The 23,868-nt window shown below is 39.7% G+C and overlaps 1 protein-coding gene across 2 annotated transcripts in view; it reads right to left on the bottom strand.

Moving 5' to 3' along the window:
• Window positions 1-5,338: 5,338 nt before the first annotated feature.
• Window positions 5,339-23,868, bottom strand: part of Nipal2 (NIPA like domain containing 2) — a 77,321-nt gene continuing 58,791 nt past the window's right edge. The window contains exons 7-11 of one of the 2 annotated variants that reach the window (XM_042672987.1): window positions 16,445-16,580; window positions 14,362-14,450; window positions 10,396-10,459; window positions 9,218-9,312; window positions 5,339-6,818 (exon numbers count right to left, since the gene is read on the bottom strand). In XM_042672987.1, coding sequence (XP_042528921.1) covers window positions 6,706-6,818; window positions 9,218-9,312; window positions 10,396-10,459; window positions 14,362-14,450; window positions 16,445-16,580 — 497 coding nt within the window. In that variant the 3' untranslated portion in view covers window positions 5,339-6,705. The remainder of the gene's footprint in view (window positions 6,819-9,217; window positions 9,313-10,395; window positions 10,460-14,361; window positions 14,451-16,444; window positions 16,581-23,868) is intronic. The other variant, XM_042672988.1, reaches the window with a different exon arrangement.

Here is a 23,868-nt window from a genome sequence, read left to right as displayed (position 1 = left end):
GTGTTGTTCAATTTCCATGTATTTTAGTAATTCTCTGGTATGCTTTGTTATTAAGAACTAACTTGATTCCACTGTAGTCAGATAGAATAGAGGGGATTATATTAATCCCCTTGTATTTGCTTAAGTTCATTGTATGAACTATGATATGGTCTATTTTGGAGAAAGTTCCATGAGCTGCTGAGAAGAATGTGTATTGTGTCGTTTGAGGGTAAAAAACTCAGTAGATGTCAGTTCCGCTTGAAATATGGCTTCACTTAATTTAGTAGCTTCTTTGTCAATCCTCTGGTTGGTAGACCTGTCCTTTGGTGAGAGTGAGGTATTAAAGTCTCCTAGTATTATCGTATTGGGATCTATTTTATTCTGTAAGTTTGAGAGTATTTGCTTAACATATTTGGGTGCTCCAGTGTTTGGGGAGTATAAGTTGATAATGGTAATATCCTCTTCTTGGATTGTTCCCTGTATTAATATGTAGTGTCCTTTTTAGTCTTTTTGTATTGGTTTTAATGAAAAGTTTATTTTGTCAGATATCAGGATAGCTACTCCTGCTTTCTTGCTGGGAGCATTTGCCTGGTAGATATTTCTCCAACCTTCACTCTGAGTTTGAGGTGGGTCTCCGGAAGCAACAGATGGATGGATCTTGTTTTCTGATCCAGTCTGCAGTTCTTTTTCTTTCGATTGGCAAATTAAGTCCATTAATATTTATGGGTATTGTAGAAAGATGCATTGTTTCCTGTCAATCCATTTTCCTAAGTTTTTCTTCTTTCCTTTCCTCCTGTGCTTATTAAGTTGGACTTCTACTAATACCTGTCTGATGAAGATCTCTGTTCTTGGCTGCTTTCTTCAGGTTGTGTTCCCCCTCTCAGTATTCTTTGTAATGCTGGTTTATAGTTTTTCTTTACTATAAAAAATTTAGTTTCTCCATCGAATGTCTGGGCTAGTCTGGGCTAGCAGTTATTGGTTCTCAGGGCTCGGATCGTACTTTCCCAGGCCGTTCTTGCATTTCGTGTCTGTGTGGAGAGATCTGCAGTGATTCTGATTTTTTTCCCCATTGTAGTATACCTCCTTCTTTGTTTTTGCTGCATGCAAGATTGTTTCTTTATTATTCAGATCTATCATTTTTACTATTATGTGCCTATAAGTATTTCTCCTAGGCTCCTGCTTGTTAGGTATTCTATATGCTTCTGTTATGTAGGTAAGATGTTCTCTTCTCAGATGGGGGAAATTTTCATTGATAATCTTGCTGAATAGGTGTTGTATTCCCTTGCTTTGATATTCCTCACCTTCGTCCACTCCAATAATAAAAAGGTTAAGTTTTTTGGCACTGTCTGCTTGCTCTTGGATTTCCCTTTGGCATAATTTAAGTGATTTCTCCATATATGACTTTTTTCTTTCCAGTTGCTGCATTTTGTATTTCGTATCTGATACTCTAAATTTTATGGCTTCCACTGTGGTTTGCGTGGATTCTATGTTGGTTCTCAGAGTATTATTCTCACCTTTTAGTGAGGTGTGTACTGCATCTATTTTTGCATGCTTCCCCTGTGTGAAATCCTGCATCTCTTTTGATATTTCATTTCTGTGTTCTTTAAATTTCTGATCGATTCTCGCTTTAATTCTTGGGTCATTGCCTCCAGCATCTCTTGGATGTAGCACGTGTCTTCCATTCCTGCTTTGCTTCCACTGGGGCTCTCCCCTGGGTGGCTGCTGGCTTTGGGGGTAGCTTGTTATCCTGGGTGTTGATAAACCTTGTAACTTTGCTCTGTGATTTTCACATGGGGATTCAGGGATTATTGGAGACTAACCTGAAATTTTGCTTTGGTCAATAAGTGGCTGTCTTTGCTTGCTTCTGGGTTGGTTCCTGGATTGATTGTTGAAGCTCTTTCTCAGCCCTGGAATGGCTGAGTCTGTATCTGGTCTCAGTTCTGTTGGGGGAGAGGCTCACCTCCAGATGCTAGTATGGAGGGCTCTTGGCTGTCTGCTGTAGATCACTGGCAGTTTCTGCCTTTAGGAGGACTGAGCAGCCTTGACTGCTCCGTTTACTCCTAAAGGTGCTCTTGGCAAGATTGAGTGTGCTGGACGTACTCTCCCAGTTGCTGGAGTCTGCTATGAGTTCCTGGTTTTGTTTGTTTTCATTTTGGTTGGTCATGGGCCTGAACTCTGGGTCTAGACGCTGTTCTTCAGCTCTTCAGCTCAAGGCTAGTGCCCTACAATTTGAGCCACAGCACCACTTCTGGCCCTTTCTGCTTATGTGGTGCTGAGGAATTGGACCCAGGGCCTCATACACGCAAGGCAAGCACTCTATCGCTGAGCCACCTTACCAGTCTGAACTCCTGACTATTATCAGGTGCTGGCAGCCTGAGTTGTCCAATCCCCGGCCTGGGATATATGGGTCAGGTTCTGGTGGGGTTTGGGCTTCTGGTTCTCCTGCCCTGGACACACAGGACTTTTGGTGTCACAGGGACGATTCCCAGGGGGTGCGGTTCCCTGCTTTCCCTCCCCTGCTGAGGAGTGTGATCACCTTCTGACTTCAATCTGGAGGAGTTGGTTGTGTTGCTCATGCACCCAATTCCCAGGCCTGGACCTGGCTCCCGGTCTCCGGCCTGGGGCACACCAGTAGGGCCTGCGCTGCTGTGTATCCCACCTGGGTTACACAGCCTGGAGTACACAGTTTGGGTTTCTTCCGCTGCTGGTTGTGATCCACAGGTGCTGGTCCTGGCTTGGGCATTTAAGCTTCCTTCCAGGGGTGCTCTTGATCTAGCCTGGCTGGCTGGCTATGCTCCATGGGCTGGTGGAGCGCTCAAACAGTTCCCAGTTTTAGGGGAACCTGTAGTCCAGGTGTTGGGGCAGGGATCTGGGGGGTCCCACCAGCTCTGGTCTCCCTTGAGAGGGGATATGCTGTCCCCTGTGGGGTACTCACCCTGGAACTAGTTGGGAACTCTCCAGAGGTTGTTTCTGTGCAATGTAGGTCGCTGGTTGCCACTGCACTCTGCATTAGGTTGCGATGCTTATGGGCTGGGCGGTGGCGGCAATGCCTGTGTTTCTCCCTGCTCAGCCTCTGTTGCTGCTGTCCAGGTCGGCATCATGGGCTGCACTGGCCTCTGGCTGAGGGGTGGGCGAGGGGTCTTCGTGCAGGTTCTGAGGGCTGAGGTTTGTCCAATCAGCACCAGTACCTTGAGGGTCTTATGCACTGGCGTTCTGGGGGTGGACCCCTGTATTTCTGGGTTCCCCCCTCCCCCCTGCAGGGCTGTGGGGCTGAGTGCACTCTGCAGATGAGGGGTGGGGAGGGGTCTTTGTGCAGGCTCCCAGCTCCGAGGTTTCTTTGTTCACGTTCAGCGGGTCCAGCACTAGTACCTCAGGAGTCTTCTGCACGGGCAGTCTGCAGATGACCCATGTCTCTGGGGACTCCGGCAGCCCCTACCCGGCTGGGCTGGCTGCGGCTTGCCTTGTGGCCAGCAAGGGTTGGGGGCTCTTCGGGCTTTTCTGTTCTGAAATTCCTTCCTTCCTTTCTTTGTTTTTATTCTGCCTCCTGTTTCTCTCTGGGAGCTATTATAAACTTGGAGTGTGGGACAGAAGAGACTTTTTCAGTAGTTTGCGATGTTCACAAAAGAATCACTACTTTTCAAAAAGGGAAACTTGGACATTGAGCATAAACTCATCACTTGCATTTATATCTTACAAAAGAAAGAGATCATAATGTAAATACCAATGTGCGATCAATCCCACTCTTAGTATCTGATTTGTGATGAGCCATGAAGTGTCATTAAAAAAAAACCCCAAACTCTTCAATGTTCAAGAACATCACATGGCAAAGGCAGCAGAGTATGGACCAACTTTTTGGCAAACTACAGCCTATGGGCTAGTCACCTGCTTTTGTAAATAAAGTTCTACTGGAGTGTAGCCATATTCATTTGTTTACATGTTGTCTGTGACTGCTTTTTGACACAGTGGCAGAGCTAATTAGTGGGGACAGGCAAGTTGTGTGGACAACACAAACCCCCAAATATTTACCCTCTGAGACTTTACTGGAAAAGTTTGCCAGATCCTGGTCTAGACAAATAGGGAGCCAAACATTGGCTAAAGGACCCCAATCACAATGCCAGCAAAAGGACTGGGTTGGTTTTAGTTGTTGTCATGTGCTTAGTACCTAAAAGAAAAAACCCTAAAAGCTACTATTTACCTTACTTTGAGAAAACAATACAAAAAGATCATGTGTGAATAAATTTTATATACATCCTAGATTTATAAACCACTGCTGAATTACATGAGTCAATGTCATCTTGACTCTGTGTGTGTGTGTGTGTGTGTGTGTGTGTGTGTGTGTGTGTGTGTGTGTGAGTGTGTGTGTGTGCCAGTGATGGGGCTTGAACTCAGGGCCTAGCCCTTTCCATTACCTTTCCCCTCAAGGCTGATGCTCTACCAATTAATCTACATTTTGATTTCCAGATTTTTGCTGATTAAATGGAAAAAAAATGAGTGTCATAGATTTTTTTCTGGCTGGCTTTGAACAGTGATCCTCAGAAGTTAGCCTCCGGAGTAGTAGGATTGTAGACGTGGGTCACCAGCACCTGGCTTTCTCAAAACTTTTTAACAGATGCAAACTGTTGGTGGCCATTAACATACTGGCCTTATGATATGTTTGTGAAAAATTCCTCAAAGCTTAGCACTCAAGCTACAAATGTAAAACTCTTCAGTATTATTATTTCCCAATCTTTTGTTTTTTCCTTCTGAGATTCACACAAGATAGCTTAAGGTGCCTGAGCCTGCCAGCACCAACATACTGCATCCAGTTAGTAAAGAATCAATTACCTGACTACTGTATCCAAATGAATGGGACACTTTCCATGATGACAGGAATTGTTACCAGGAGTTCAGAGGCCAGATATGGGCTCTGGGTTATTTTGCATGCATTACTGATAAATCTCAGTCTAGTGTGGTTTGTTTAGGCTGTGATGAAGAAAAAAATTACAGACCTGAAGCAGTTAAAATTGCCATCTTCTATCTTGCACAGGGTACTGGTGGCCCACACCTGTAATCCTAGCTCCTCAGGAGGCTGAGATCTGAGGATTGTGGTTTGAAGCCAGCCTTGGCAGCAAAGTCCACAAGACTCTTATCGCCAATAAACAACTCAGAAAAAGCTGGAAGTGGCACTGTGGTTCAAGTGGTAGAGAGCTAGCTTTGAGCCAAAGAAACTCAGGGACAGTGCACAGGCTCTGAGTTCAAGCCCTAGGACCAACACTGGAAAAGAAAAAGATTGCCATCTTGCTAGCTCAATGTTGAACCCCCTGCATCAGACAATTGGCTGGAATGACTTTGGAGTGATGTGTCAGGACACATATGAAGGTATATGAAAGGCAGAATTTATTGTTCAGCCACACTGGAGGCTCTTCTCATTTCCATATCAAATTATAAACAACAACACTATGGAATCTCCCTGCTAAAGTATTTAGACCTGGAATTAATTGTAGCCAAAAAGCCTTCTCCCAAGTCTTAGGTTTGAATACGTTGTTACATTCAGGTCCATAGATTTAAGCAGCAGAAATCTGTTCTTTAATCATAATTCTTCTTTTACACAGAAGTAGTAATAAAACATGAAATAATGATGGGGGCAGAAATGGCATATAGTGCAAATATCACTAGATTATTGTTAGGACTTGTGTTGAGGTTAAAACATATAAGCTGACCTGATAAATTATAGGTCTGCAACAAAGGTACATGACATATCGATTGTCTTCAGTTTCAATGCAAGTATAATAGGATCACCTGGCTGAAGAAAAGGTCACCACCACCTTGCAAAGGATCCAGGCTAATCTCTGTATTGGTGCAATTTTAGTGTTTGTGCTGTGGGAGAGAGTACAGTTCTGTTAAACATTTTTCCTCTTTTCATTTTGCTAGTATTGGGAATTAATCTCAGGACATTTTGCACTTGCTAAACAAGTGTTCTGTCACTTTAGCTATGCCTCTGTCCTTTTTGCTTATTTTGCTTTTCAGATAGGGCCTTGAACCATGATTCTCTGATCTGTCTCCCAAGTAGATGGGATTCTAGCTATGTAGAACCATGCTCAGCTTTAATATTTTCTTTTTTCTTAAGGCTTAGGTCATTTTAGGCTCAGATCTTTTGAGTTTTGGTATATGCCATGACAAATGCCACTTATAAATTCTGATTTTTAAAGAGGCCCTCTATTTTCAAAGGAGCATTTTAATAGTAGTTTTTAGAAGAGATGACTTATTCTAATTTAGGGATAAAAAGAGGAGCTTGTTGCAGAAGGCTCATAAAAAGTGTCCTGCAAAAAAGGAATGTCAGACCTTTCTTTCAGGACAGAGGTGGTAGGCTTAAGATCACTTTAAAGCCAAAAATCTGCCTCCACAAGCCACATGGGAAAAGCAACTTATGCCTTCTATGGCCAAATATTGCAAACGTGCATTTTTGCATGACATTCCTGCTTGAGCAGCCAGGCTGTAATTAAGACCTAGCTGGTTAGATGATCACTAGGGAGAGGTCCAGGGTGTGGGAAACACCTCGTATTACATTCCATGAAAACACTGGACTGTCAGTTCTGAGGAAGGCCCTGACTGTCCATATTGAGGAGAGAACTGAAGCGAATGCTCGCACATGCCAGCATGAAATAGCTGCTGACACAAGTCGAGCATGTGTAGCTTTTTAAAAAGGTGGTATCAAGTAACAGGCCAACAGCCATCCCTCTCGGCATTTCAGGCCTCTTTCTTCTCTCCACTTTGGCTCTTTGTTGAGTCACTTCCATCAGGCAAAGTTCCATAGGATAAGCCATTTGAATCTGGTTGTATTTTGTCCAACATTTGTTTCCCTGTGGAGATAATAATCATAAAAAAACTTTCAAGCACTTACAGAAGAAAAAGTCCTAATAATTTCTCTTCAATTTAGGCCACATTTCATTCCTTAAAAAAAAAACAAAACAAAAAAACAAACCACCATGTGGTCACCCTCTGAATAGGAAAGATTTACAAACGTCAGGGAAGAAAGGCCCACGGAGTCCCATGTTCACTGATATGTGGGCACGCTCTCCCTCACATGTGAGAGAGCCGTCTGCCCACCCTGAGCTCAGCTCCCATTCATGGGAAGCACTCGCACATCTCCAGCCTTGCTTCTTAGTGTCTAGTCTTCTTTTCCATGTCAAGTCTAATGCATAGAACAGGTCAGGAAAACAGCTTGTAACAATGGCTTCAAAAAAAACGGTTACCCAGCTTTACAATGTCGGTGGGGTGGGGGGAGGGGGGGTATGATTGGATGGGAGGGAGGGGGGAGGCTGGGAAGGGAGGTGAAGGGTAAACAAAGGAGGAGGATGCAATGCTTGGTAAGAAATGTATGCATTATCCTGCCCATGTAATTGTAACCCCTCTGTACAGTATGTTCTCAAATAAAATAAAATAAAATTAAAAAAAAAAAAAAAAAAAAAAAAAACGGTTACCAATCTGATCCATGAGGTTTTGTGAAATGAAAAATACATTTAAAAGCAAGTAAACTTTATTTTCTACCTAATATTTTATTTTCTACCTAATTATTTCCCATCAAGGCTATATTAAAGCCTGGCATCTAGGGCTGGGAATGTGGCTTAATGGTAGAGTAAGATTGCCTAGAATGCATGAAGCCCTGAGTTTGATTCCTCAGTACCACATAAACAGAAAAGCTGGAAGGGAAGTGGTGGTGTGGCTCAAGTGGTAGAGTATTAGCCTTAAGCCAAAGAAGCTCAGGGACAGTGCCTAGGCCCTGAGGTTCAAGCCCCAGGCAAAACAACCAACCAAACAAAAACAAAACACACAAACAACCATGGCATCTACGGTGCACATTACCACCACGAATGCCAATTCTTGCATTGTATTCTCAGTCTTAGGTTAATGACCTTAATGATTTTTGCGTCAAAGGTATGATGCTAATGGAACAGTAAAAAGTTCAGGGAGTATTTCCATTCCAGCTTGAAATCGATAGGTCACCCCAAATTTCTAGCAACACTGAGTGATGGTTGGCACTGGATGGGGGAAACAGTAAGGATACAATGGGCTGTTTCACTTGCTATGGAATTTGATTCTGCAGTTTATAGGCCTGAGTAGCTAGGGAATAGAGGACGAGAAAGATGCTCTATGCTGGCCTCATCTGGATGAGATTAGTATGGAGGAGGAAAAGAAGCAATTCAGGTTTTGGTGACTGGAATAATGTCACCCTTGGTACCATGGAGCAGAAACCACAGAGTGTTCCCCAGAAGTGGTGCTCCTGAGCGGCTAACCTTTCTCAGTGCTTGGATGTACTGCAGAGGCTCTGCAAATGGCAAGGGTCTGCAGCAAGCCATTCCCCACACTTCTTCCTATCCTTTCACACTTTTAAACATGGTCACTTCTGGGGGTGGGAAGGTGGCTCAGTGGTAGAGTGCTTGCCTTGCATACATGAGGCCCTGGGTTCAATTCTTCAGCACCACGTAAGCAAAAAAAAGAAAAAAGCCGGAAGTGGCTCTGTGGCTCAAGTTGGTAGAGCATTAGCCTGAAGCTGAAGAGCTGAGGGACAGCGCCCAGGCCCAGAGTTCAGGCCCCACGACTGGACCCAAAAAACAAAAAAAAAACAAAAAAAACCCACCATGGTCACTTCTTTTATGATCTCAGTGCTCTTTGCAAAACTGACCTACTATAAACTATTATTTATAATAAGAGCAACATCTTTGGCTTCTTCATTAAATGTACATTTTTGAGGTTAAGAATTATATTTTAGCTGGGTGTAGTGGCTCAAGCTCCTGATGCTAATCTGTTAGGAGGTAGAGATTGAGGAACTGTGGTTGAGGCCAGACTGGGCATAAATGTTCATGACCCTCGATCTCAACTAACGGCTGGGCACAGTGTTTCATACCTGTGATCATCCAAAGCTATTAGGGTAAGTACAATGGCTGAGTCAGTGGTACACATTCATCATCCCAGTGACTAAGGGAAGCACTACAGTCCAGGCTGGCCTGATCATAAATCAAGCTCCTACCTTGAAAATAATATATCAATTGGCTCAAGTAGTAGAGTGCCTACCTAGTAGGGGTGAAAGCCTGAGATCAAACCTTAGCACTGCAAAAAATGTTTTTATGTTAATAAAAATAGTGTCAACAAAGGTTTCATTCATAAGGCTATGTGTGTCTGTAAGTTAAAGAGCATATACATGCATAAATACATACATACATACATACATACATACATACATATGTATATATAAACTTACCAGGAACACTTCCAAAATCAACGTAGGACTGTTGCAGATGTTCCTTTTCTCGATTTCTTGTCACCAAAAATACACCAAGGAATGACAGAAAGCACCTGTAAAGAAAATATCAAGAACACAAGAATTCTGAAGCATCTTGATAGTAAATAACTGACCTCTACATTCTACATGACATAAATTCTATCCATTTTGTTTATTCTGTTTCTCATGGTAAGCTGCCTAGAACTTGTCTTAATTGTTGTAGCCAATAATATTTATACCCAGAACCAAGACTTGGGCAGTTTCCAATAAATCTTTGCCCCAGGTTTTTCCCATCTGGAGGCTAATTCAGGCTCCTCTGGGTAGACACTAGGTCTCGTTTTCTATCCATGCATGCCCAGACCCATTACTGGCAGGCAACATGAGTGAAAAACAATTTATTCTTTAATTTTCTAAGAAATCTCATTGTCCTTGGCCATAAGAGTAGTCATAGTTTCCAGACCCCAGAAGTTTGGCCTCACCCAAATGTCTTATGAAACTGAATTTTCAAGATAGATGGTTTCCTATGCTGCAAATTGTCTAGGCTCAAGTTTGCATAACAATGGTTATGCTGAATACCAGATCAAGAGGCAGCTAAGCAAGCATTAATGGGGTGCCAGTTGGAGCCAATAGAAGCTTCTGATGTATTGTCAAGGCTCTGCTCTGTTTGCCAGCAATGCTAACAATGAGGCCCTCCAATCTTAGGAGTAGTCAAGCTTGCCACTCTAACTCAAGAAAGTGATGCTACTCACCTGAGGCTGTTAGGCCTAGACCTACAGATCTACTCTACACCTAGCCTTTCATTCAGCCATCTTAGAGGCAGCATGGTTCTCAAACTGAGATGTAATTTAGGGGTTCCTAAAGGCATGGTGGGATCTGTGGAGTAACTACAAAGGCCAGCAGAATTTATTCTGACTTTGGCAGGAACCTGAAAAATCTCCAGTGTTTCAGGGCCCTCAGAGGGAGACCCAAATCACAAAGCCAAAGACACTGAACCTTGTGAAGAGTGTTAAGCTGAAAAACATGTGTCCTTTAAGTGCACAGGAAACCAGTGTTTCTTACATTATTTTCTAATTTTCTATACCTTAGATACAATGCCAAAAATTCTATATAAAAGTAACAGGAGTTTCACATACCTTACCTATGAGATATTTACTCACCCAAAAAAATATATAAACATGGTGAGAAAAGCAGCACCAAGGAATTCCTGGTAAAATACAATACCTGTGTAAGAGGAGAAAATTAATTTTTGGGTAGGAGTATGTGTAATAGTTACTCATTGTTTTTATAATTATGTTGATACATTGTTTCCAAGTATGACTACTTTGTAAATGCTCATTCAATAGTATTGTAGCTGAGTGCCAGTGGCTTATACGTGTAATCTTAGCTATTCAGGAGGCTGAGATTGTGGGTGGTTAGAAGCCAGCCGCAGCAGGAAAGTCCATGGAACTCTTTATCTCCAAAACTAGCAAAAAGCTGGAAGTAGAGCTCAAGTAGTAGAGCACTAGACTTGAGTGACAAAGCTAAAGGAATGCACTCAGGCCCTGAGTTCAAAGCCTCTTACCAGTACAATAATAACAACATCAACACACACAACCCAACAAAAAAACAGTATTTATGTGGCATGCTTTAAAATTACTCCAAAAGATTTACCTAGGTTTGCAGAACTCATTCACTGTGACTGCCATTATTAAAAAAATTAATGTAGCTTGTTAGCAGAAATTTCTTCTCCAGCCCAGGATTTCCCCCCAGAACAAAACCATTTTCCATCAGGGATTTTAGATCTGGGGTCAGCAAGCCTGTGAGAGCCTGGATGGAGCGGAGGCCATTTACTGAAATGGCAAGCCTGCCTCAGGCCAGCTGCTATCTCTGCTGTGACTCTTGGATGTGCTCTGGGGTCTGTGTGCCTGGCCACACAGGCACTGGAAGACACTCCAGCAACTGGGGGTGTGGGTCTCAGCTTCATTTCCCTTGGCCAACCTCTCTCCCATCTCCTTCTTCTTGTTTTCTCATTCTAGGCTGTGGAATACAAGGCATGAATCATGTGCATTTAGCTTTTCTTCTTTCTCTGTTGGTCTCAATAATTTCTTATTGGTTTAAGGTTCAAAGCCTTTGTTGAGCTTTTATTAAACAAGATATCTTTAAATTACAACTCATCTGGAATTAAGTTTTGTGTGTATGTGTGTGTGTGAGAAAGAAAGCTAGAGAGGGAAGAAAGGGGGGAGGAGAAAGGGAGGGAGAGAGAGAGAGGGAGGGAGGGAAAGGAAAAGGGAAAAGGAAAGGGGGGGAGAGAAGGGGGGTGCTTTGCTAGGCATTCAGTGAGTATTTACTGAGTATCTCCATGAGCCACTGCTAGAGATGAGCAGGATGAGTCGCATCCCCAGGTGAGAAAGCTTCCCTAGTTTCAGCCTTACCTCTTCACTTAGAGAATGAGCATCTCACCGGAAGAAGCCAAGTCGAGCTCTAACAAATGAATAAACATTTCTGAAGCTTTTTCCAGATTGCTACATCTTAGTAATTACTGTAATGTTTTCATGTTATTCTAAGCTGATGTACCATGATATTCTTTTCTGTAAGGGAAATTTAATTTGTTTCTAAATACTCATGCTTTAGTAAAATAGCAATAAATTTGTTTATGTTTTAGGAGTTTTGTTGTTATCAGAATTGGTTAGAAGTAGAATCTCTGTTTCAAAGTGTAGAATCATTTTTTTATTTAAAATATTATAGTATAATATACATAAAATTTACCATCCTAACAACTTTTAACTGGTGTTAAACTACTGGTATTGCTGCACAGCCAACTTCCAGAAAGTTTTCATACTAAAACTTGAAAATTCAGTTGTTCTCAGTAACAAACTCCCCATTTAATACTTTTCATAGTCACTGGAAACCTCCAACATTTTTGTTTCTGTAAATTTGAATATTTTAGGTATTTCAAACAAATGGAATGTTACCATAGTCATTTTGTGATTGACTTACTTCATATAGGGTTCTCAAGTTACATCCATGTTGTAGCATGAATTGGAATTTCTTTCTCTTGAAAGGGTGAATAATATTTCACTGAATGTCTATACCATGTTTTGTTTATGTAGTAATCTGTCAATGGTCATTTGGGCTTCTTTTACCCTTTGGCTATTGTGGCTAATGCTGCCATTGGCATAAATGTAAAAATATCTTTTTAAGATCCTGCTTTCATTTTCTTGGGTGTTCTCTCAGAAGTGTAATTGCTGGATTATATGGTAATTCAAATTTTGAGAAACTGCCATATTGTCTGCCATAATGGCAGCAATATTTTACATTTTACCAACAGTGCATAAGTTACAGTTTTAATTTCTCCACATCCTCTCTACACTTTATGCATTCTATTTTTGTTATTAGCATAAATTAGTTATATGGGTAGGGGGAATCGTGACATTTTCACGAATGTTTACAATCTCACCCCTCTATCACTCTCTGATCCTTCCTAAAACAATTTCGGCAGGTTTCCTTGTTCTATTTTCATAGATACAATCTATTTTGACTCCATTCCTTTTCTTTATCTTCCTTTTAGCCTTACCTCCTTCCACCAGTTTCCCTCCCTAAAATGGAGCCTGTTTCTTTTTCCGAGCATCCCCAACCCTCTATTGATCAACAATTTTCTTTAAGCTGTTTTCATATAGAGTTGCAATGTACTTCAAGCTTATCCGCCCTCTTATTGATTTCCCCGTTCCCTTTCTCCTAAGTAGGTCCATAGTTAAATTCATGTTTTATGTTTATCCGTATGTATGATTATGTATATCAGTTGTATGATGTTTTTTACTTCTAAGAGTAAGTGGGTATGAAGTTAGTAAAGTTTATTTCCGTCCTTCAGGTAATATCAATCAGATAAACTGTCACCACTCTCAGGAAGTCTCAGACCTCCTAACATCTCTATCAGTCACTTCATGTGCTGAACATGGAGACCCAGCCCTCCTGTCCACCTAGAAAGCCTGCTCAGGGAACTACGCAGCTTTCCGTGTCTTTCTGCATATTAATGGTTACTATGTTTTCATCTTTGGTTACTGGTATATTTATTTTGTTGGTAATTCTGTATTTTAATTTTTCCTATTTTTCTTGTTATCTTTAAGTAGTTATACACAGGGACTACAATTCAATCACTCAGTTTGTCTTGGCCAATGCCATCCCTTTTATTGTTCTTCCTCATTTTACATTTGTAACTCTTCTTTTGCCCTAGTTTCATTTTCTAGTAATTCTAGAGCATGTCAATATGTACTTTCTTTTATCAGAGAGCAAAAGATATTAAAAATGGTGTTTTGGGATGTAGTTTTTTTCTTTAAACATAGGGTTCAATTTTGAGAAACTGAAAATTAATTACTTTAAAAAGTTGCCCACTCGCAAGAAAAGTGACTTCTATAACATAAAAAAAATCATGTAGTTTAGGAAGTAGATAGTCCCTAATTAGCTTCAACATACAGAAACATTATATTGAGAAATGAACCCTCAAGATGAGACGGTAATAAGTACAACAAATAAGTCAATGAATTAGGGTATATGAATATCAGATTAGAAATGATCTACTTGAATTTGCTTTTGGTTCACTATTTTGGTTAGGCCCAAATTTCATACCTGTACTTAAAAAACACTATTGTATCTGTAATATAATAAAAAAGGATGTTAAAATATAAGATCTGCAACAGCAGAAAGCAGTCCAGCAAAGAAAAGGTTTTCGTTTCTATCTAAGAGGGCAGGTAGGAAAGAGTTCATAGAGTTGGTGTGTTTGGCCAAAATAAGCCTAGAAAGAATCTTCCAATTGCTTTGATTATTGGAAGGGCTGGCAAAGGGAATATTGCAGAAAACAGAACATGATGAGTGTTCACTATTTGAAGACTAGTTTCAGCTCCCCTCTAAGGAAGTACTTTCTAATGTATAATGAGACTGTGCTGTCTCAGGAGACAGAGAGCATCAATAGTATGGTCTGTTCTAGATGATATAGTAGAAGAAATTCAGACACTGGGTAGAGGTTGGGGGGCTATGGACTCCACTGTTCCTCATCACTCATTCCTTGGTTCCCTTATTTACCGTGAGAGAAACTTCACTTATGCTTGTGCTGGGGTGGAAGCACTGACATAAGGAAAGCCAAGACTCACCTGCGATGATGGCACTGGTTGTAAAGAAAATATGGTTAACTGGCACCACTGTTGTTGTAGTGTAGAGTATTGTGGCTTGATTCAGGAACCTAGAGTAGAAGGCAGTTACTGAAGCTTGGGCTTAGAAACGCTCAGCAAAAAGTTAACAATAACCTCAAGAAATACATGTTCTTTAGCTTCAAGTACAAAGGGAAAGGAAGTGCAGCAAAAGGGCATTTCCAATCAGCAGTCATAGCTTATATGCATCTGATGTATGAGATCAGATGTCAGGTTTTATGGTCTGTTTAAACCAACAACAGTAACAATGAAAAGCAATTAATCATATTCCGAGGCCACAGAAGTTTGAGTTGGAAGCGATTCAGGCTGCTGGACCAGTATCACACTGGGGTTGATTCATTAGAATAGACCTTAGAATCTGTTAAATATCATATCTGGGGAATTGTATAGCTATCCATTGACATGCCACGTGCCAAAAAAGAAGACGGAGAAGCAAAGGAATGTTTAATGTTTCAAAAACAATGCTCAGTGCTCCAGCTGCGGCGCACATGTGGAAGCTCAGCTTCTTACTCTGGCCACCATCAGGAATCAGGTTCCCACACGGCGGCGTGCTGCTCTGCTGAGGATCAGACTGTGTTCCAAAGCAGAGATGTACATGACTATCACCTAAGCGCTTAAAAAGTCCAATGCTTAGGTTCTACTCTACAGCAACTAGAAAAAACAAAAACCCAAATGAACAACAAATCTCTTGGGTCAATCCCAAGTACCTATGCACACATACATGGATGTAGGGACATATAACTGCAGGGAGATATGCATGTAACATGCATGCTCACATGTATGTCTAAACTTCCTCAGGTGATGATGATGGGCAACCAGGGCCAAAGACCACAGTTCTACAGTGATGGGGACAGGGAGTTAAATAAGGGTCACAAGATGTCATCGACCATCGATTGTGTCTGCCTTATAAATTCACGAAGCAAAGCCTAGGGAAAATGATACTGACTCAGTCCTAAAACATACCACTGCAGTATCAACTAATTTAGAATAGAAAAGAAACACAATAGCAAGATTCAAATATTGTAAGCACACCCAGTATTATATGAGAAAGGGACAAATAAAACTATGGTAAACACTGGGTTTCAGGCCAGAAGGTGTGGTTCAAGTGGCAGAGTGCTTGCCTAGAAAGCACAAACCCTAATAACACCTCCCCCTCAAACCAACCAAACCAAAACAACAACTACAACAAAAGGGACTGGATTTCTCCAGGATCCCTCCACAGCCTCCATCTAGCCAATAATGACTATACTTCTGTAATCTATGGAAGGAACCACTCGCATTTTCTGTTTGAACTCTAACTTCCTAGCTGGCACTTGGCTGGTGCTTTTACATAGCACTTTAGGGTGAACAGAAATCTCCTTGGCTAACTTAAGCCCAGCAGGCAGAGGCATAATCACAATGTGAAATGGGGGTGTGTGTGATTATAGCAGATGGAGATGGAGGAGGGACGAACACAGAAATTGAAAATGTTCCATGTCACCACTATTAAGACCCAAGAGAAACATAAAACAATCATTCTGCAATCCTGTGGGTGCAGAGGAAATTCTGGCCAAAGATGCAAAGTTCTGGAGAAAGGATTTTCCTCCCGGCCAAATGTCTGGTTTTGTCCATCTCTGGGCAGTTAATGAGCATGAGCTAAGAAATGAAGGTGAAGGGTTCACAAATTTCCATATTTAGAATGAAATTCTGGATGTGGACTTGCCCCTTTGATTTATTGCTAATGACAACCTGTGTATGATGGATATTAATTACAAGCAGAAGAGCATCAGGAAAGCATCAAAGCACACTTAGCTGGATTATGGCCGCACTTAAGAACACACAAGACATGAAGACAAGGCTTAGTAAAAATGTATTATTGGATGCAAAGAAGAAAGCAAGGCATGTTGGCTATGGGTAAGCTGAAGGCCTTTTACCTTTAGAAATGTATTTTATCTAATTTTAGTTGTCATCTAAAACCAATAGAGAGTAATGCCCAGAGAAGCGTAGAGACGTTGAAAGATTAGTGAGTATGTGGAAGCTAACTTACTTGACTTGGAAAACACAAGATGCTATCATGATGATAAGCATGATGTAGAAGATTGGATAAGTTAGTTGCATTTTATCCGTCATAGAAAAAGTGATCATGCCTGAGACAGCTTTTACTGAAATAGCAGTCACTGAGGCTGGAAGAGAAAACAAAAACATAAATAAAGTACACATTTGACCCAGATTTACAGATACATAGCTTAAGGTTACCTGGTGGAGGAGCAAATGTGTCAATTTTATGCTTACAGAATGAAAACAACTGTAAGAGGTATAGAGAAGAATTTACTGCTCAGTGTGCTGGACTCAAAATTGCTTTAATCATCTAGAGATACACTGTGGGCCTGGATACTTTCTATCTTGGGGTCCAGATGCTTATTTCCTAGACCTAACTGTTGAAAGGATGCTGTGGAGGTTTTAATTACTACTGGGTGGCAAAAATGATAAAGGAGGGGGGTGAGGCAACTTGGATCATCAGTGCGGCATTAATGGGAAACCATTGAACTATATTAAAAAATTGAAATCTAAATAGATGAGAAGACTGGAAAGTGGAAAACTAAATACTCTGAGTTCACCAAGAGCTGTGAAAAGTCTGAATGTGAACATTTTTGTTAGTAGATGCCTGGAAGTTTCCTTAAAAATACTTTTTGCAAGATAGCAATGAGAAACAAGACCAGAGCTATTCATTTCTGAGTGAACTAAAATCTACTTACAAAGCAATATCTGTTTATTTTCTGTGCTAAAGAGGGACTTATCCCTTAAGAGAACAAATTTTTCATGGATTCCAAATAGCAATTAGGAAAAATGATGGTGCCTCATGCCCGTAATCCTAACTATTCAGGAGGCTGAGTTTTGAGGATTGTAGTACAAAGTCAGCTTGAGTACAAAGTCTGTGAGACTCTAGTTTTTAACCACACATATGTATACACGTACACACAAAGATGCACACACACACCCACACACATACACACACCCCCCACATACAAGTGGAACTGTGGCTCAAGTGGTAGAGGACTAGCAAAAAAAGCTCAGGAAAAGAGTCCAAACCCTGAGTTCAAGCTTCAGGACTGAATTAACAACAACAATTTAAAAAAAGCAAGAAAAACGGTCTTGATAGTTATAGTATGAAAAAAATAGCAAATATTTTCTTCTCACATTTCTCTATGAAGTACACAATATTTTCTATCTGTCTCAGGTCCCTTAAAGTTATGTTACAATTTCATGTTTTAGCTGAAACTCACGGAAAGTTCACAATTTTTACATGGCATCAAATAATTATAAATCACAGGCAATGTGAAGGACATATATTTCCTAAGTTGCTATTTGGTCATAATATATCCGGTTAGTTTTATATTCTCATATGAGGAAAGAGAACAACATATAAAATATATGCTATATAAATATACAGAGGATATGTTTTAAATACATGAAAGTTAACTAGGAAGAAACTTCCTTTTGCAAAAACCTAAAAATATGCTTTAATCTGAAAGGGACAAGGGCACATTTCTAAGTTAGACATTTTCTTCCAGTTAAAATACATAATTACCATAGAAAATCAGGTGACAAATTCTATCAATAAATCCCCAATCTGAACCAAGAGGGTCTTACAACCTGCTACACCTTACAATATCTTTTGATCTGGTCTTTTTTTTTTTTTTACATATTTCAGATGTTGTATTTGATTAATCATGACAACAGTCATAACTTGGCTAATCTAAGAATTTAAAATATCTACAGAGATCTGTGTGTCACTTTAGTTTAAGTTTGTCAGCTCTTCAGGGATACTGATTTCTTCTCCAAACATTGTGCCTGAAACTGGAGCACATGTTGGCTATAGTTTTGTGATCTGAATAGCTGAATCTCCCCAAGGGATAATTAATGGAGAAGGAGTTGAACACACTTTTCCATTAGCCCAGGAACCTCAGCACTGCAGAGGACCTTAAAGGTCATCTAATTTAGCCAGCATCTGATTAAAAAAAAACCAACAAACCAACAAAAAAACACACTTAGAATTTTTTTTTTTTGATCCTGGTGCTTGAACTGAGGGCCTGGGTGCTGTCCTTGAGTTTTTGTGCTCAAGGCTAGTGCTTTATTACTTGAGCCACAGCTCCACTTTTGGATTTTTGGTGGTTAACTGGAGATAAGTCTTGTGGACTTTCCTGCCTGGGCTTGCTTCAAATAGCAATCCTCAGATCTCAGCCTTCTGCATAGCTAGGATTATAGGCTTGATCCGCCAGTGTCCAGCAGAAGTTAGAATTCTTTATTGAATTTTTATCAATTTCTATCAATTTTTATAGTTAACCAGTTAACCATTAATTTTTTGAAGCATACAACAACACCAACTGCTTAGTCACCATTTATTTTAAGTCAGCAAGGTATTTTTAGGCAAGTGTCAAATACTTTAAAGTTTTTTTGGAGGGAAGATGGTTGATAGAATACATAAAAATAGAAAATACTCATGTTTTTATAGAAAAAAAGGCTAGAAGAAACTATATTACGATAATGTCAGTTGTTATCCAAAGCACTGAGAATCTGAATAAACTATTTTCTTTGAACAAACTTTAAATTCATTTAAAAAAATCTATGAAAGTACATAAGCTCATTAAAAAAATTCAGAAAAAATGTAAAAGTTCCTGGAAAGAACAACTAAAATCACCTGTGATCTCAACAGTTCGAAACCATTTTGAGTGCATTTGAGTGCATCACTGTTTCTATATTTGTTTTTTTTGGGGGGGGGGGGCGGTCGTGGGGCCTGAACTCTAGGCCTGGGCACTGTCACTCAGCTCTTTAGTTCAAGGCTAGCGCTCTACCACTTGAGCCATAGCACCACTTCCGGCGGCTTTTTTCTTTTTTCTTATGTGGTGCTGAGGAATCGAACCCAGGGCCTCAGGCATGCAAGGCAAGTGCTCTACCACTGAGCCACCTTCCCAGCCCCTGTTTCTATATTTGTGAGGAAGGAAGTATCATAGCATGTGAGTCATATGGCATGCACTACTTAGGAACTTGTTTCAATTGCCATTACTTGCCATGAAGTTTTCTTCTAAGGCCTGACTTTTACTGGCTGTAAAGACTGTCTCTGTACAAATGTATAATGTATTTTGGCAATTGCTTATTTTCAGACATATAAATTGAATCTATTTTTTCTTAATATTAAAATTGAGGCTTGAACATAAACCTGTCTATCAACTCTGCCTATTTCCTTTGGAAAAATCACCTGGAGGGGAATTACTGTGTTGACAGCCACTGACTGTAAAGCTTCTGAAACAACGGCACAGAGCCTTCCAGGCTATGCCAGTCACACTGTCATAACGGTGCTACAGTGCTCCAAGACATAATTTTTATGGTTTTTCCTTGTAACCTTCTCCATCTTCTCAATTTCTAACAATAAACATATTCTTCTACTGTTACAATATCATTCTTTTCCCCAATATACTACTGACCCCATTTAAAAAATCTGGTCGTCTCCATTGATTCTTAGTTCTCCATCCCAAGGACTTCCTAGATGGCTGGATCCTAGATCCATGTCTTCTGATCACAGTCGTTACTGTTTCATCTGCTAATTTTGTTTACATCACCACAGTGTGCTAAGGATAGAGCAAGACTCCCCGCCTCTCCCAGCTTCCTGATCCTAGAAAGGACTATGCTTACAGACTTCAGATTCCTGTAGGAAACCCTGTGCCACACTGTGCCATAGAACTCAAAACAACAACAACAACAACACATACAAACCCAAACAACAACAAAACCCCCAAAGCCACTATGCTTCCCCCATTTGGCTGAGATTCTATGGACATTTAAAAATTGGGGAGAAAGCAGCAAGACTAGAACATTGAAAAGTGTTAAGATTAAAAATATTTGAGGGGCTGGGAATGTGGCTCAGTGGTAAAGTGCTTGCCTAGCATGCATGAGGCCCTGGGTTTTATTCCTCAGTACCACATAAACAGAAAAAGCCAGAAGTGGTGCAGTGGCTCAAGTGGTAGAGTATTAGCCTTAAGCCAAAGAAGCTCAGGGACAGTGCCTAGGCCCTGAGTTCAAGCCCCAGGACTGGCAAAAAACAAAAACAAAACACGTGTGAAATGTTCTAATCATAAAAATTGGTAGCTGTGGTGATGGATATATTAACTAGTTTGATTTAATTTTTCCATTAATAGGTATCCATATCACGCACCACCTTGAACCCAATAAATTGATAGAATTATAAACAGTCAGTTAAGCATTTAGATATATAGATGTGCAAAAGAGAGGCAATCACAATCACAAGCTAAGGAAACCATTCATGGAGGCCAGATTCCTTCATGCTCATTGTCCTCATGTTCTCTTTCTCTTTACTGCCCTTGTCTATGCTACCACACAAACCAGTGCAATAGCAGCAGTAAAGAAAATACCTGCACTCATCCACTCCCTCCAATTCATTTCTAGTTGTGTTTCAGACATGCTTTCAGTCATAATAGAGGTAAGTATGCTGTGTTTTCCATTTCACATAACAGCATAAATATTTTTCAGAGCTATTACATAACTTTCATAACCATTTTTTTCTGATAAAAATTATTATCACTAATTATCATTGTAAAATACTCAAACAGCAAGATAAACACAGTGAAGGGTTGGTATTATTTTCCTCTGCAATATTCCTCTGCAATGTAAACACTTCTGCCCTTCAGTTCCTTATTAGTAATAAACCATAAACTTGAATATGCCTTTAAGGCCACTCTTGAAATAATTATATGATATTTCCTTTTTACACATTTTCCAAGCTTTGTTAGAATATCACTGAAAAATAAAAAGTTTGCATAAATTTAAGGTGTACAATATGACAAGTTAATATGCCTATATATTGGGAAGTGATGATCAGAATCAGGTAATCAAGTAATTTATATCATTATCTGTGTGTGTGTATGTGTTGAGAACATTCAGGATCTATTTTCTTTATATTCTGAATATCCAATACAATTATTAACATTAGTCACCAATTGTATATTAAATCCCCAGAACATATTTATCTTATGAATCAAAGTTTGTATCACTTGATCAACACCTTGGTATTTTCCTTTTGACACATTATCATAACAAACTATAATAATTAATTTCTTAAAAGAACTGTCCTCTTAGTTAATGTTGTGTGCTCTCTATTGTGGGTCCAGGTAAAGTATAGGTAGCATAAACAAAGGACATTCTGTGTCGTCATGGAATTCATCTGGCCAGGAAGATAATATCATAACAATAACAATTTTTGTGGTCAATTATGTAATCAGCTTTTGTAAATGACACACAGGCACTGGAAAGAAGGTGTGGTATGTAAGTACAAATTGTGATAAGTGTTACAAAGGAAAAGATCCAGTCCCATTAAGATGACTTAGTCATGAAGCACGATTTGCTCTGAGTTCCATTTGCTAATATTTCATTTGGGATTTTTGCGTCAATATTTGGCAGTGAAATTAGTTCATAATGTTCTATATTTGTGCTATCTTGTTCAGAGTTGGGACCAGTATTATCTGATTATGTTTTAAAAAATGAAAACTTTCTTTTTATGTCCTCAAATAGTTCCAACAATATCAGAATAATTTGTTCCTTAAAAGTTTGAAGACATTACTTTTGAAAATGTCTAGGCCTGGTTCGTTTTTAGAAGATGGCTTTGTGACAACTACTTTATTTCTTCCATTTGTGTTCTTTTAACAATAAATAATTTACAGCTGGGTGCATGTTGCTCACACCTGTAATCCTTGTTACTCAGGAGGCTGAGACCTGAGGTTTGTGGTTTAAAGCCAGCCAGGACAGGAAAATCTGTGAGATACCTATCTCCAATTAACAAACAAAAAGCCAGAAGTGGAGTTGTGGCTCATGTAGAGCTTTATCCTTGAGCAAAAGAAGCTCAGGGACATCTCTTAGGCCCTGATTTCAAGCCACAGGACTGGTACAACAAAATCATATTTTAAGTTTCTTACAAATAAGAAATATAATCAATTTAGTTGTATTAAATACATACACATATCTGTACAATTTTTCTATCCATCTACATCTCATTTCTAATCTTGAGTACTGTGATCTTTCTTTTTTACCTGATAGAGGATCTATTTTATTGTCTTTTAAGAACTGATTGTTGAAGGCACTTATCAATCTATTTTTATATTTACTACACTAATTATTGCTTTTATCAATTTTGTTCCATTCTGCCTTCCTTAGTTTTAGTTCATGCATTTTTCTAACTCCTTGAGCTGAGCGATCTGACTTACATTTAAAGCAATTAATATCTTCTAAATACAGAATTAGTCATTAACTGTATGTTTTAATGTTAAGTGTTTCCACAATAATTTTTAAAAATACATGGTGCAATTAAGTTGTGGCTTCTACTTTGCCCAGCTATAATTTGAGAGTATCGTTGTTAACATTTCCAGGTGGTAGGATTTTGTTGGTTTCTATTTTTGTTATTATTTTCTGTGTCCTGAGCATGTGCTCTGTACTACTTCAAAGAGTGTTTTTTGTGGTCAATTATAAAATCTTTGTGGTCAATTATAAAATCAATTTTGAAGATGATCCACAGCCACCAGACAGAAGGAATACTCCGCATTTTCAGGATTTATAAAAGGTGTTGATTTAAATATTCAGATATTCTGTCTTAACATTTTTATGCATTTCTTTATCTTCTAGGAGCTGAGTGTAGTCGCCTATTCATCTTATATTTCTGCTAATATAGTTTTGCATCTTTTTACAGATTTTCCATAATGTATTGATTATTTTTTAAAGGAAAATAACTGGAGTAAAAAATAGATACTCAGCCAAGAAGAAAAAAAATCCTCATATATATTAAAAAAAGAATTAAATAGCTGAGGGTGTGGCTCAAGTGGTAAGAGTTCCTGCCTAGCAAGCTTGAGCCCTTGGGTTCAAAGCCTAGGATAGAAAAAGAAAAGAACAAACATCTCTTCCTGTAAGTGGCCTGAGGTGAGCTGTAGAAATGGTTTGCTACTCCCTTGACCTTGAAAACCCCACAAACTCATGCAAATCAAGAGGTTCAAATTTTCACCGTCACTTTAAGAACACCCAAGAAATGGTTCAGGCTGTGAAAGATGTGGATATACAAAAAGCCACAAGTATCTGAGAGATGTTACTTTCAAGAAGCAAAGTGTGCCACTGAGGCTGTGGAGTTGGTAAGTGTGCTTAGGCCAAACCATGGGAGGCTGAACAAGGTTGGTGGCCTGGAAAGAGTGCTGAATTTCTGCTGTACATCCTTAAAAATGCAGAGTAATATTGAACTGAAGAGTTTAGATGGAGATTCTCTGGCCATTGAACACATCCAGGTGAACAAAGCACCCAAGATATGATGCTGTCCTAACAGAGCTCATGGTTAGAGTAACCCATACACCAGCTCCCCTGCCACATGGAGATGATCCTCACCGAAAAAGAATAAATCGTGCCTAAATCAGAAGAGGAGGT

Source organism: Dipodomys spectabilis, unplaced genomic scaffold, assembly GCF_019054845.1.
Source record: "Dipodomys spectabilis isolate Male_0828 unplaced genomic scaffold, ASM1905484v1 ptg000783l, whole genome shotgun sequence".
In the NCBI taxonomy this organism is placed as follows: Eukaryota; Metazoa; Chordata; class Mammalia; order Rodentia; family Heteromyidae; genus Dipodomys; species Dipodomys spectabilis.
The sequence above is the reverse complement of the archived record's forward strand: the minus strand, read 5'-3'. Positions and strand labels throughout refer to the sequence as shown.